Source organism: Hakea prostrata, unplaced genomic scaffold (genome assembly GCF_041222555.1).
Source record: "Hakea prostrata isolate BN-2017 unplaced genomic scaffold, UWA_Hpros_2 contig_288, whole genome shotgun sequence".
NCBI lineage: Eukaryota > Viridiplantae > Streptophyta > Magnoliopsida > Proteales > Proteaceae > Hakea > Hakea prostrata.
The window spans coordinates 4,645-18,319 of record NW_028291407.1 but is presented as its reverse complement, the minus strand read 5'-3'; the positions used below and the strand labels follow the sequence as shown (position 1 = coordinate 18,319).

At 37.2% G+C, this 13,675-nt stretch overlaps 2 protein-coding genes across 2 annotated transcripts; one reads left to right on the top strand and one right to left on the bottom strand.

The window, feature by feature from the left end:
* Positions 1 to 682: 682 nt before the first annotated feature.
* LOC148998578 (mitotic checkpoint protein BUB3.2) lies at positions 683 to 8,049 on the top strand (the record flags this gene model as incomplete). The annotated part of the gene is made up of 7 exons (XM_089141852.1): positions 683 to 765; positions 3,906 to 4,172; positions 5,477 to 5,552; positions 6,143 to 6,223; positions 7,053 to 7,131; positions 7,223 to 7,323; positions 7,410 to 8,049. Coding segments are annotated over 7 exons (772 nt in total), but the record flags the coding sequence as incomplete, so codon positions are not given.
* A 645-nt stretch (positions 8,050 to 8,694) lies between these two features.
* On the bottom strand, positions 8,695 to 13,062 carry LOC148998577 (ATP-dependent Clp protease proteolytic subunit-related protein 1, chloroplastic-like; the record flags this gene model as incomplete). Its single annotated transcript, XM_089141854.1, is given in 8 exon segments — positions 8,695 to 9,046; positions 9,123 to 9,305; positions 9,379 to 9,440; positions 9,735 to 9,846; positions 10,060 to 10,122; positions 10,277 to 10,381; positions 10,486 to 10,689; positions 12,947 to 13,062. Coding segments are annotated over 8 exon segments (929 nt in total), but the record flags the coding sequence as incomplete, so codon positions are not given.
* Between the last annotated feature and the right edge of the window lie 613 nt (positions 13,063 to 13,675).

The window sequence follows — 13,675 nt, the reverse complement described above, 5'->3', positions numbered from 1 at the left end:
CATTGATGGAGGATTCTAAGAGGTAGGAGAGTTTGGGCAAATATAGATTAAATATATGATAGTGAATCAATGACTAAAATTTTCAGCCATATTTGCATTTAGAAAATGAGTAGTAAAATTGTTGTAAAAGATACATCAACACTGATTGTAGCTCCCCATTGCAAAAAGATAAGATACAGTAATCACCATATGGGTATCATTTTGTTCCTATTTACAAGAGAAATGTGACCACCATAATCTTCTTCTTGAAGGAGTACACTAACTTGTTACTTGTCTCTCCTGTGTAATTTTGTTTCTTGAGTTATTTCTTGAGGTAGTGCTTTACATCTTGTCTCATCTGCTGCTTCTATCAATTGGTTGGGAGGAGGCATATGAGAGAGTCTGATAAGGTTTACTGACCTACTCGATTAAAGTCTTGAGTGAGCATGATTACCTCTCATTTAGTTTTGAAGCCACTGGAACCATTGTTTTTCATCAAAATAATCATTTTGTTCATAATCTTTTATATGACAATCTTTTATTGGGTAAATTTTCAATTTTCTGTATTCCTTTTCACCGTATGCAATTTTTTCTTATCGGTTTATGGATCCGATGTTCTGTTCTATTTTGCTTGAGTTGTTGCGCTGTAAACAAGTTGATCCCTATATCATGTTTAATCTAAATGTGCCATATGTTATTTCAGGTATATGTTCAGTTCTGGCAAAGAAGACATCTTAGGGAGGCATGATGCATCTGTGCGTTGTGTTGAGTACTCTTATGCAGCAGGTTGTCTCTACAGATCTGATATTGTCGATGACATATTATAGAGCAGCTTAGGTTGCCACTTCTTTTTATCTTGGGATAGTTGAACTATTACTTGCTTTTTCGAGTTGAATGAAAACATCCTCTTGTTACTGTTTTCTGTTGGCAAATTGGTTCAACCACTATTGTCATCAGTAATTTCATAAACAATGAGAGTCTCAAATGTCCCATGGTCAAATTCCTTTATGATAACTCAGTCTACCATTTACTGTGCCATTGTTTCATCTGAGAAAATGATTCTAGGGTTAGCAGGCAGGCCACAGAATTTATCTTCAAGATGAGTGATTGATGTGGCTACAAAATTAACACGAGTAATGGTGGCTGCGAACTCTTTACTGTTTTTTACATTGATTGAAACTCAGAGTTTTTAGGGTTTATCATGGTGTTAACTTGGTGACACGAACAACAGGAAAAGACCCTAGTAGAAGCCGCAAGGGGGCCTAGCCCTAGCCATGTGCAGACCCCAAGGGGTCTTTTTGGACTTTTTTTAATATTTTGTAATGCATTTTAGTTGGGTTTCTAATCAGTTATAGAATCCCAGTTAGTCTTTCGTTTCAGTTGTTGTCTAGTCTAATTAGGAGTCCAAGATTAAGTCAAGTTAGGTCTTTTAGATAGAGTTATATTTGGATTCTTTGTGAAGGCTATAAATTCTCATGCCCACAGCTGTAGTAAATCAGTTTTGATGAATAAAGAACGATGAATTTACAGCCAAGAAGGCATCAAGCTGGGTCCTTTTGAGGGGGACCCTGCAGTTGCCCAAGAAGGCTCTCTAGAGCCTGAGATCTGCTTATTTTACTCCAGCAATCAATTCAGCCTTCTTCTTCAAGAACCTGCAAACCAGTGAGCATAAATCCCTCCCCAGCCCAAGCCCTAACCCCTTTCTCTTCTCCTCATCTCCCTCTACCTTTTGGCAGCTGTTTTCTGCAGTTTCAGATCAAGAAATCATCAAGAACCCTGCTGTCCCTATTTCCAGTCCAAGAATTCATCCCAATTCAGCCTATCAGACCACCTAAACCTTTCGACCACCAATACCAGCCCCACCTTCCCCTCTGAAACCTAAGAAACAACCTTCCCAAGTCTTGGGCCACCAAGAAAATAAAAATAAAAAAGAAACAAAAAAAGAAAGAAAGAAAAGGTGGGCAAGAAACCTCCCCACCCTTGCCACAGGCTTTCTATAGCCCTATTCCCTTAATTTTGAATCATTTCCCGGTCCCATCCCAATTCGATACAACCCTGCAACTTTTTCCTTTTCAACCCATCAAGGTTTTTATTAAACCAAACCTTCCCTAAACCATTAAACAACTCAAAATCAACCCACTTAGAGAATCCCATGGCCTATCCAACCCATCCTTCCCATTCCCAAAACCCTAAAAGTATCCTAGAGAGAGAAGGTTTTATACCACACAAATCCCACTTGGCTTACATCACTTGGCACATGATTTGTTTACACTTTATAGTGTGTTGGATTGAAAAGAACCCGTAAGTGTAGGTTGCATTTGGCTCCTATGTTTAACAATATGATGCATACCAAGTCAATAAGTTATGATGAATTTTGAAAACTTGGGCCTCCCAACCCAATCTTTCCTCATCCGCCACATCCGTACCAACCCCAACTGTATTCTCTATTGAAATGGAACTAAGGACCTTGATTACCTTTTTTTCTTCTGTCCCTTCTCCCGCTCCATCTGGAGTTTAGCCCTTGCTTCTATTTGGCCTAGATTGAGATGTTCCTCTAGTTTTGCTTGAGACTGGAATTGGATCCTGAGAAACTTCTCTGGCTCCACAATTTGCGACCAAGTGGGTAAGCTCGTCTTTGCTGCCACTGTTCGCCATTTATGGTGGGAGCGCAACATGAGAAGATGGACTTCCAAATCCCGATCCCGAGTCTTGATTTGGAATGTCATATATTTTGAATCTTTGATGTTTCTTATAATTATCCCCCATCCCCCAATCTTTGACTCTCTGAGGAATAGGTTGATTATTAGTTCATGGAGTTTAACCTCCTCTTTCCAGTAGCCCTCTTGACTGGCTGTTGCGCCACCTCCCCCCCTGTTTCTCTTTTTATTCTCGTTGGCTCCATGTTTATATAATTTTTTATTCATCCAAAAAAAAAAGAGTTTGACAGAGAATAACTGCAAGGATTATTACAAACAACAATACACTGCGAGGCAGCTAAGTTTGCAGTCAAAGAAAGTGCCATAGTAGGTATTTTGCCTATTCATATTATTCTGGTTGCTTGGCTGTTTTTGTGTGGCTATCTTTTTTTGGTGAGGCTTGGCGGTGGGTGGAAGAAGATTAAAATCCTACAGTATTCTATCATCTGTCAAAGAAACAGTGCTAGGAAGACTAGGTAGCTGATACTTTACTATGATCAATTAACTTTACGTTAAGCTATGGGTTAAATATCTAGCCTGATGCTTTACAAGTAAGTAGATAAAATTGGAACAAATTTGATTGTCAATTCAATTTGGTGTTCAGCTACCTAACAGGACATATAGACAGTTCTCTTAAGGGATGGGAAAGTTGGATTCTCAATACTTTTCTTGTTGGTACCTTGTTTGTCTGACCCCATGGTGTTTAAATCCACCAAAATTAGTGGGATTTTGCGAACAAATGAGGAAGACTTGGTGTATATCTCCAACGGCTTAATTTTTGCTTGACCCTCTGTTGAGAAAATGGAGTTTATTCTTCACTGCTCTGATGTCCCTTAGCCCCTTGCTTCGTTGGCACCTTGACATGCATGTTACTAGAGGACCTAGTTCAAGTAAGACTGTATGATTTGTGTTTACTTAGACATTTTCCCATTAATTTTGAGTGAATTTAAATGATCGTGTTTGGTTTTTATTTCCAAATAAATGTTTCCCCCTCCAGTGCTCGATGAATGGTGAAATATCTTGGGTGCAAATGTGAATGTCTCTTGATCACTTAGTTCATTTTTGAATTTATCCAATTTTATCTTTTATTTCATAAGTTTATACTGGTACAAGTCTAGATCTCATTGCTTCTGATGTCTTCATGGAGTATCAAAAATAAAGCATCATTCTTCTTGTTCATTTGGATTTCATATCTCACGGCATATATTGTTTATATTTACATGATTTCAGGACAAGTCATCACTGGCAGTTGGGACAAAACACTAAAATGTTGGGATCCAAGAGGTGCCAGTGGGCAAGAACGTACGCTTGTTGGGACATACCCACAGCCTGAGCGTGTTTATTCCCTTTCCCTGTTTGGCAATCGTTTGGTAGTGGCAACTGCAGGAAGACATATAAATGTCTATGATCTGCGGAATATGTCTCAACCAGAGCAGAGGAGGGAGTCTTCGTTAAAGTATCAAACCAGATGTGTACGTTGTTATCCCAATGGAACAGGCACGTAAAGGAATATAAGGAACTTCTGATTATTTATATTCTATGTAGTATTGTGAGTTGTGACTTTTTTTGCCTTTTTAAATTTCTCCTTCTTGGCTTCTTTCATGGTCTTGTTCATTAGGTAGCCTTCTTCATAAGCAGCTTAGTTGTTCTTAATCATTCCTCTCATTTAATAGTCCCATTTGTAGTCATGTTATTTCTTATCTCCAAATCCAGGTTGTTTTTCTTTTTCCTAGTTTTGGCAGTCAATCTGCTTGTTAAATGTACTGACGGGAAAAGAATACTTGTTCATGGCTTATTATTCTTCTTGTTTTTCAATAGAGATTTTACTTTGAAAATGTGCTAGTGACCAAACCTACAATCACCCACCACCATGAACATTCACTTGCATATGTAAATGAAATATCTAACATGCAGGGCTAATCCGTGGTCCCCCCCCCCCCCCCCAAAAAAAAAAAAATCCCTTTAATGATATCTGTGTGTATGTATTCAGGATATCAGATATAATTTTGGTTATTTGGGTATCCTCTTCATATATATGTTCGTTATGGCATCTGATGTTCTGTTAAGAGTTTCTTTCTGTATCCAAGCTCATGTGTCATTTATTGTAAAGCTAACTAGGCTGAGGTAATTAAGTAAGACTGTAAATTTATTGATTATATAGCAAAGTCATCCTATAATGCTCAAACCATTTATGAGAAAGGTAAAAATATTGTAGTAAAGTATTAACGTAGGTCTTTTAAAGAGCACGAGTAGGACATATGTATAACTATGTAAAAAGTTTCGAATTCATCCTTTTTGATATACAGCTGCCTATTTTAACCCTTTGCTTTCTTTATTTTTCCAGTTTGTTCTACTATCCTTGAGGGAATGACAAAATGAAATTCTTGGGTCCTATTTAGGCCCTATTGTGAGCTTGAACAAAAATGACAAAAAGTACTCTTTTAGGTAAAGAGAGTGCCATGAGGTACAGTAGAACCGCAACATTAAAGAAGTTGTTCGGTATTCTGAGAGAAATGGGTCATGTTGATACATAAATTTCAGTGCTAGATCGAATGTAGTTGGTGACTGGATTCAAATAGGGTTGGGTTTATTGAGGAAGTTGCAGTCAGACTCTAGGTGTTGTAAGAAAACATGCATTATGATCCTCCCATAGTTGTCTTACACCTTCAATTCTGGAGTGCACAGCATGCAGTTTAAAGTATATAGTTTAGGATAGTTGTCTTCAACTGTCTGCTTCAGTCTTTTTTTGTTAGTACTGCTGTAGATGGGATACTTTTCCTAAACCTGAATGCTTTTTGCAGGTTTTGCTCTTAGTTCTGTGGAAGGTCGGGTTGCCATGGAGTTCTTCGATTTATCTGAGTCTGGTCAAGCGAAGAAGTAAGTTCTTCATTCTGAGGAACAGTGTTTTCCATGATCTGGCCCCATGCAAAACATGGATTTTGCGCAGGCCTTCCTCATGTTTCTATTTAATTTTGATCATCCTATTTAAGGACATGGCATGACAAGGTTAAATTTTTTTAACCTGATGTTGTTCTAATGTCTAAGCAATATCCAACTAAATTAGTATTTGTTGAGGTGATTTAATAAATCTTTATGCCATCCTGGCCCTTTTTCTGCACAAATGCACCTCTAAAATAAATCTTTATGGTTTGGAGTTTCCGTTTTGGATCAGGTGGATTGACTGAAAATGCTTCTGCAACTGATTCCATAGTCCTGTACCAATATTATGCGAAAACTTCTTTACATGGTTGCAAATTGTGACCTGTGTTTAACCAGGATTTTCTAGGATCAGGATTGAATTGGTCAATCCGCACCCAGATTGGATTGGGATCACCAATGGCTGACCCGGACTACAACTCCTAGTGTAAACCTTAGTGTACATCTTTTGCTGTTTCTTTCTTCTTTTTTTTTCTTTATTTTTTCTTTATTTTCTTTATTTCCTTTTTGTTGGGATAAAATTCATGCAGATATGCTTTCAAGTGCCACCGAAAATCAGAGGCTGGAAAAGACACAGTCTATCCTGTCAATGCCATGGCATTTCATCCTATGTAAGCATTTTCTTCTGTTTTTCTTTTAGTTTTGTTCCTTCTTAATTTATTCAATAGAAGGACTAGCTGTGGTAATCATTGAGCAGGTACCCAATTACGTTATGAAATTTTAATCCTAGAAAGCAGATATCTAAGAAGCCAAGCATTGATTGTAGAGCTGAACATCAAATGAATTAGAGATAATTTGATGTGGTGAAGTATGCTTGCCCTCGATGATTGCGCATAACTGCTCTGTGTTGGGTGTCTCTAAACTGGACATTATGTCACCCTCTACAACAATAACATCAAGGCTTCCAAGTAAATGTGGTCAGCTACATGGATCCTTGCCTTCCAATCAGCTTTATCGCACTAAATACAAGGCTTAAGCTATGCATATCCTTCACACCACTTCTCCTATGGTTATTTTATATCTGCCCTAGCTCTTCTAGTCCCTTGAATCTGGGTTAGAAATTTCTCCATATTGGGGGCATCTTTTGCATATCAACCTCTTTATCTTTCAATTTTCAATTCACCCACATACTGTCACATGGTAAAATGAAGCTCTGAGAAAAAGTTCAATAAGTCCATGGTTTCAGAGAAAGTTTGATTGTAATAAATACGAAGAAAATGTCAAAACATGATGGGTCAGATTATTGAAATGGACTGTGAAACTTACTTAGTGGACAAAGGTTACATATCTGATCACTAGAGTTGCCAAATCAGCTTGTTATCTGTAAGAACTGGCTTCTAGTCAATGAGAAACTTCCTTAACAGCCGACCTAGGTTCATTCCACTATTACTATTTAGTCTGTTACTTTTCTCCTCATGCTCCTTTGTTTTCCTTTGACAGTTATGGTACTTTTGCAACTGGCGGTTGCGATGGGTATGTTAATGTGTGGGATGGCAACAACAAGAAGAGACTATATCAGGTATTATCGCATTCTGGTTCTAGATGTATTCTGTTTGCCTTCTAATATTATCTTGGAACTGCACATTCACTCTGCACTTTATTTTTCCCAGTTCTCAAGATATCCTTCAAGCATTGCAGCATTATCTTTCAGCAGAGATGGTCGTCTATTAGCTGTGGCCTCCAGTTACACATTTGAAGAGGGAGATATCCCGTATGATTTATTATGAAATTCCTTTCCTATGTCATCCTCGCTTTTACTTTTTCACGTGCACTTACTCACGTTTATTCCTTTTGCAGTCATGAACCAGATGCTATCTTTGTCCGCAGTATAAATGAGATTGAGGTTAAACCAAAGCCCAAAGTGTATACTGGTCCAGCATAACCCACTGTGTAGAGACAGGTTTGCTGTTCAATGTCTTGAACATATCAGTCCTTCACCTCTACTGGGTAATTGATGCATGAGATTTGTTTGGTTGAGCATTGGTAGTGAATATCACTTTAGTCTGGAAAACAAATCATTTGCCCATTGTTAGGTGTTAGGTTCACCTTTCTTTATTTGGTTTCCAAACACTTTGCCGATAAAATGCTTATGTACCTGCAGTAGGTTAGCAGGAATTGAAATGTAAACATCCTACAGTCTTGGTCTTTACCCGTGTGCCTTCAGTAGGTAGATAAAATCATCTGGAGTTCCATCATGTTTTTGGACCAGCTGTTCATTTCTTCTAACATTACTGAATTGTTATTTATCAATAACAACTGGATTTCCACGGAGTGGAATTGTGGAATTATGCATTAATAATATCATGTGTTTTTCTTTGTAAACAAGCTGATTGTATATATTGCTAGGTTATTCCCTTTGCAAATGCAAGCTTTTTGGGGATCCAGAGTGTCAAACTAGCAATGTTTCCTTCTGGCTTAGCTTAGGGCGCTTGGTAACGTTCTTAAAAAACATTTTGGCGTTCTTCTGTTCTTTGGGAATGGAAGAACGGATTAGAGGCATTTGATAAAACGGTTCGTTCTTTTGTTCTTTAAGAATGAACCGTTCAGAAAAGTGTTCTAAAGAACATTTTTTGCAGAACATCAAAAAGATGTTTTTACCAAAGAACAAAAACGAAAGTGACAAAATTTGTTCAAATTGAAACTTTAAAATGAGTTTATCAAACACTAATTTTATTTTTCAACCCAAAAAAAAAAAAAGAAACACCAACTTATTCTATTATTAATGTTCTGAAAATATTTTCAGAACAGATTTATCAAACGCCTTTTTCAAATAAAGAACAGTCTTTTAGTACAGAAACATTAAAAATCAGTTTTGCATAAGAACTGGTTTCTCAGAACAAAAACGTTACCAAACGCATACTTAAATTCTTGTTTCTTTTCAGACAACAGACGATATAGATGGGCTGCTTTTAGATGCAACAGCCTAATAACTTGCTTCCTAAACATATGAAATTGAATCCTCTGCCTACCGATTTGCTCTTTTTGTTTCTCGACTCCTTCAACATACAAATACACACTATTTGATACTTGGTAATGCAAATAAATAACTAAATCCATCTTCAACTTCCTGTATAGGAGATTGACTCTCCGAGATTCCAAAACCACCCACTACTAATCAGATAAGAGTATATCACAACACTCCTATTTGATGGTAATCATTCAATATAGCATCCAACTAACTTACTAGTGTAATAATTAATCTTAGTATCCGATTAGTTTTTTTTATCTAATCAAAACTAAAATGCCAACGGAAATATATAGTTCATATTTGACATGACATCTGACATCCATAGGATATTATCTGAATCTATACAACTCCTTGAAGGGGTATCCTGGATTTTTACACCACTCTACCTAAATCCAGAGGGTGCTGCTTGTGGACCACCTGCTGCCCTCCTCGAAGCTTTTGACTGGGCTAGTATCTCATCATAGTTCTGTATGGAAAATAGATTAACGATGAGATTCTGAGATGTGTTAAATACGTCAACAGATAACCAATGATAAACTTACTCGTTTCTCAAAAGCAGCATCCCTAGAGTCGATTATCTTATCAGCAATGCCATAAGCAATTGCTTCCTGTGTTTGAAAGTATTTTGGGCGCTGGATGTCTTTCTTAATTTCTTCCTTTGACTTGCCGATTCCTTTTGCTAAAAGTTCAATGTAGTAGTCGCTGTTTGCATCTAGTTCTTTTGCCTGGAGGACCAAAGAAAGTAGCTGTGAGAGAAACAGAGAGAGAGAACCACACTAAGTAGCCAAGAGAGAGTACCTTGATCCACATGTCGATAGCTGCACCACTTGATCTATTGACTTTTGGCAAATATAGTTTTGCTGCAATCCAACATCATAGAGTTAGAAACTATTTAAGCTAACTGGCAAGAGGGGCGGTTGATCTATTCTTTCCACACCTAAAGTCAAATAAAGCGAAGTATGTAAGAACCCCCCCCCCCCCCCCCCACAAAAAAAAAAAAAAAAAAAGACAGCAAAATGCAGGTCCTTCTATAATCCACCGCATTATTAGGGTTCTGCCCCATTAAGAGAGAGGACCGTCATTTTGAATGATCTTATAGAGCCATTGTAATTTATGAGGAAATTGTAATTGCTGAAATGAAGATGGTATCATACTAGATGCATTTGGCTGTAGTGCCCGATAACCCTTGGCTCCAAGTGACAGCAACATTGCTGCTTGACCATATGCCATGCCACAATTCACAGTATAGAATTTGGATTTGCAGTACTGTAACAAAGAAAACACCAAATATATCAATTTTGGAACTGAAAATGCTGACAAATCCAAACTTCGATTTTTTTTTTCAGAAACCAAAAAAAAAAAAAAAGCTGATTATTTTTCCCCTATGGAAGAACCTATGGCCAACAGCAGTTGTCCCATGGTAACAGTTTCTAGAAAGATGTAGTTTGATGCTTCAAAACACTAAATTAAAATGCTTACAGCCATGGTGTCAGCAATTGCATATGCCTCCGTTTCAGATCCAACAGTCTCCATCTTCTCATTCTGGCAAATAGCATACAGAAACACTTAATGCGAATGGATTTGAAGTTAGTAACTAACTAAAGCAGAATTTTTTCTATTTCATGGAATGGAACATCTGTAACCAAAACAAATTTCAACATTAAAAGCATGAAATAGACTAGGTATGCAGGAAAACCTGAGTCCCGGGTGAATTTATATACAAATATATAGGCTTTGATGGATTGTCATAATCCAACCACATAATCTGAGCAACAAGAAGCTCCGTTACTGCTGGAACTATCTGTAAGCAACCAAAGTAAAATACAAATGCCAAGAGTCAACAGTTATCAGAAAGTCTAGTCTGAGGAGGTTTAGTTTTGGAAGAGCTTTCAGACAGTGTCTTACAGGCATGCCAAGATAGCAAATCCGAGCATCTAGGAGTAAGGAAGGCAAATCTGGAGGAGCTGATCTGGGCCTTCCATATCCTCTAGCTCCTCCACGGTACATGCTTATGCTCATACTATACTTTGAAGGACCCCCATCTTGCATTCCCGATAAACTCCACATTCCTCCATGGTCAAGATAATTTTTCGCAGAAGAAATGCTATCCTGTTGTTCAAACACACAGACACACATGAGATGTATTCTTGCTACCAATCCAGTCAAAAATACTAATTGGATTTTGCACATAAAGCTGCAAATTTAAAAACAAAAGCTGCCCATAGTTCTCAAACAAAGCTCCTATAACCACTGAAGATGAAACATGTTATCATGGTCTAGTATGTCCAATTCTAATCATAGTTGTCAAGGTGTCACCTCGGCGTCTAGGCTCCTTCGGAACGCCTCAAATTGGCGTCGCCTTATTTTTAGGCAATAAGGCGTCCGCTTTTTTTTTATTTTTCTTTTTTAAATCACGAGAAAGATGCCTAATCGAAGGAATATATTGAAATACTTATTAGATTCCGATTGTAAAGTATCTATTGTTTGAACCTATATGCATATGTATAATGACGCTACATGTGATCAAATGTTAAAATAAAAATAAAAACAAACAAAATCGAAAGAGAATAAGTTCTTGACTCAAGTCTCACACTCTCACTCTCACTCTAATCCTTAATCTCTTTCTCTCTTCCATTCCCGCGACGACACTCCGGCAAGCAGTGGCCAGCGACAAACAACTTCTTCTCTTCCTTTCTTCTCGCGACTTTTTATTTAGGACCTATTATGTGTGGTTTGTAGTATGTTGGATGACTTGAGGTAGTCTGATATTAGTTTTTTTTATTATATAAGATATGATAGATTTAGAGTGAATGAGATGTACACTAAAAATTTCACTTAAAACGTCTCAAAAGCGCCTCGGAGGGCGCCTTGTCAACTCATCGCCTCAATTAGCCTAAACCGCCTTGCATCGCCTCGTCACCGTGACAAATGATTCTAATGCACACACTGCCATGTCCAAGATTCGAAATAGAGTGAATCATCTAAGCAGCATGAGAAAAACGAAACAGTTCTTGAAGAATTGGACATAATGGGTTATGGAAGAATCCTAACATGGTTGTTGAAAATAGTTTGAAGTGCAGGACCAAATAGTGAAGAGAAATAGACCCCGAGACGCAACATGAATAGGATGAAATAAAACTAAGGAAAAAAGAAATTCTCCTAAGATGTTATAAGTTGTTCTCAACTGAAAATAAGGAAACAAGTTGTTTTCAAGCTGCCAACTGAAACAAAGTCAGTGGCAAAGAGGGTACTTGTAATAGACCCAGCTTCTCAAGTCAGGAACAAAACACAGGAGGTTTGGCAAAGATGCAGCAACCCATGGCCCCATAACTACCAATTTACAGCAGTTCCTAAAATTAAAACAAAAACTAAAATCTTAAGAGGGTGACTAGTTTTCTAGTAAAAAAAGAATGAAACTTAAGAATGACAAGATCAACTAATTGACGGAAACAAATAAGAACCTAGACAGCAGAAGCATAGTATAAAAGAAAATAAAATTGATAGATACCAAATAGGATCAGCATCTCGCAGCATTTTTAGATAGAAGTCAAAACTTAATTAGTAATAAATCATCAATGACCTTTGGTTTGTACTTCGTACAAGTTACATATAGAAAACAAATAATAATCTTATTCTGATTAGGAAGTCAAAACCTATTGCTAATTTTAAAAAAAATAAAAAAATAAAGAAATAAAATAAAACATAGTTGACAAAAGAATCATAAATACTACTATAAAAACTAAAACACCAAACTAAGCATAATCCTCTATTCCTACCTTCTACCTCTATATTCGGCCCATTACAGGCTTTACAGCCACAACAGAAAGGGGTTAAAAGCCCAACATATAAAACCTACCAAGCCTGGTTTCTTCTGGGTGACGCATCTGCATCAATTTTTCTACAATCTAAAAGTCCAATTTCCCACAAGTTTGGACCAAATCTGGCCATTTGGTTCTTGAAAATTGCAGCCAAAACTCACTGTGTTTTTTATCAAATGCCATAGTTTTGCAAAAAATAAGCTCCCAGACTTGAAACTGTAACTCTGATCCTTGCTTCAACAAGGAAACTAGAAAACAAACTCCCCTACATATCAAATAAAACAAAACTGACAATGTCAAGAATAACTGAGAGAAAAAATAAATTCCTAAATACTTATATGGGACCAAAAGACCAGAGACCTGATTTTTCATGATCCAAGTTCCCAGATAGGCACATGCTGGTATAGCACAAAAATGCTATTGCATCATGGATTCTATTGATCATGCAATAGACTCTTGGACCATCATGAATAAATAGTCCTGGAAGTTCACATTGTTCACCAAAGCTTTAACATGAAATATTACACAGCTACGTGAAAACAAAGTACCTCTGTGACTCTTTCTGATTGTTTCTGAATGGGGCTATCTTCTGTCATAAACATGTCCATTTGTGAAGGAGAAAGACCATAAAAGTATTTTGGGACATTTTTGTAATTGTCCATCACTGGAAAAAGCAAGGGAAACATTAAGTTATTCAGCATGCTCAATCTCAGGAAGATAACATCAAGAATTCAATCAGGAACAAAAATCTAAAGCCTAAATAATACTTGACCATCTGAATATTTTTTTTAATTTGTTTTGGAGTACCACAAATGAACACAAGTACAGGCTCACCACATTACTGATGATGGTTAACTTCAAGATGAACCAGACTCAAAGGGCTAAAATGTTTTTTGAAACCTTCCATAAAAAAGACTAGTAAATATTCTCTCTTAAGATTTAAAATTTTGTATCCAAGCTCATACAAAGACCCTGAAACTAAAACTTTGATGAAAGAGCATGCCTTATACAGTTGCATACAACAACAACAACAACAAGCCTTGTCCCAACTAAATAGGGTCAGCTACATGGATTTCTTGCCTTCCAATCAGTTTGGTTTGAGGCCATGCTAGATACAAGGCAAAAGCTATGCATATCCTTTCTCACCACTTCTCTTAAGGTTATCTTAGATCTACCCCTAGCTCTTTTAATCCCTTCAATATGGATTATATCACTTCTCCGTACAGGGTCATTTATAGGTCTCCGTTGAACGTGGTCGTGCTACCTCAAATGACTTT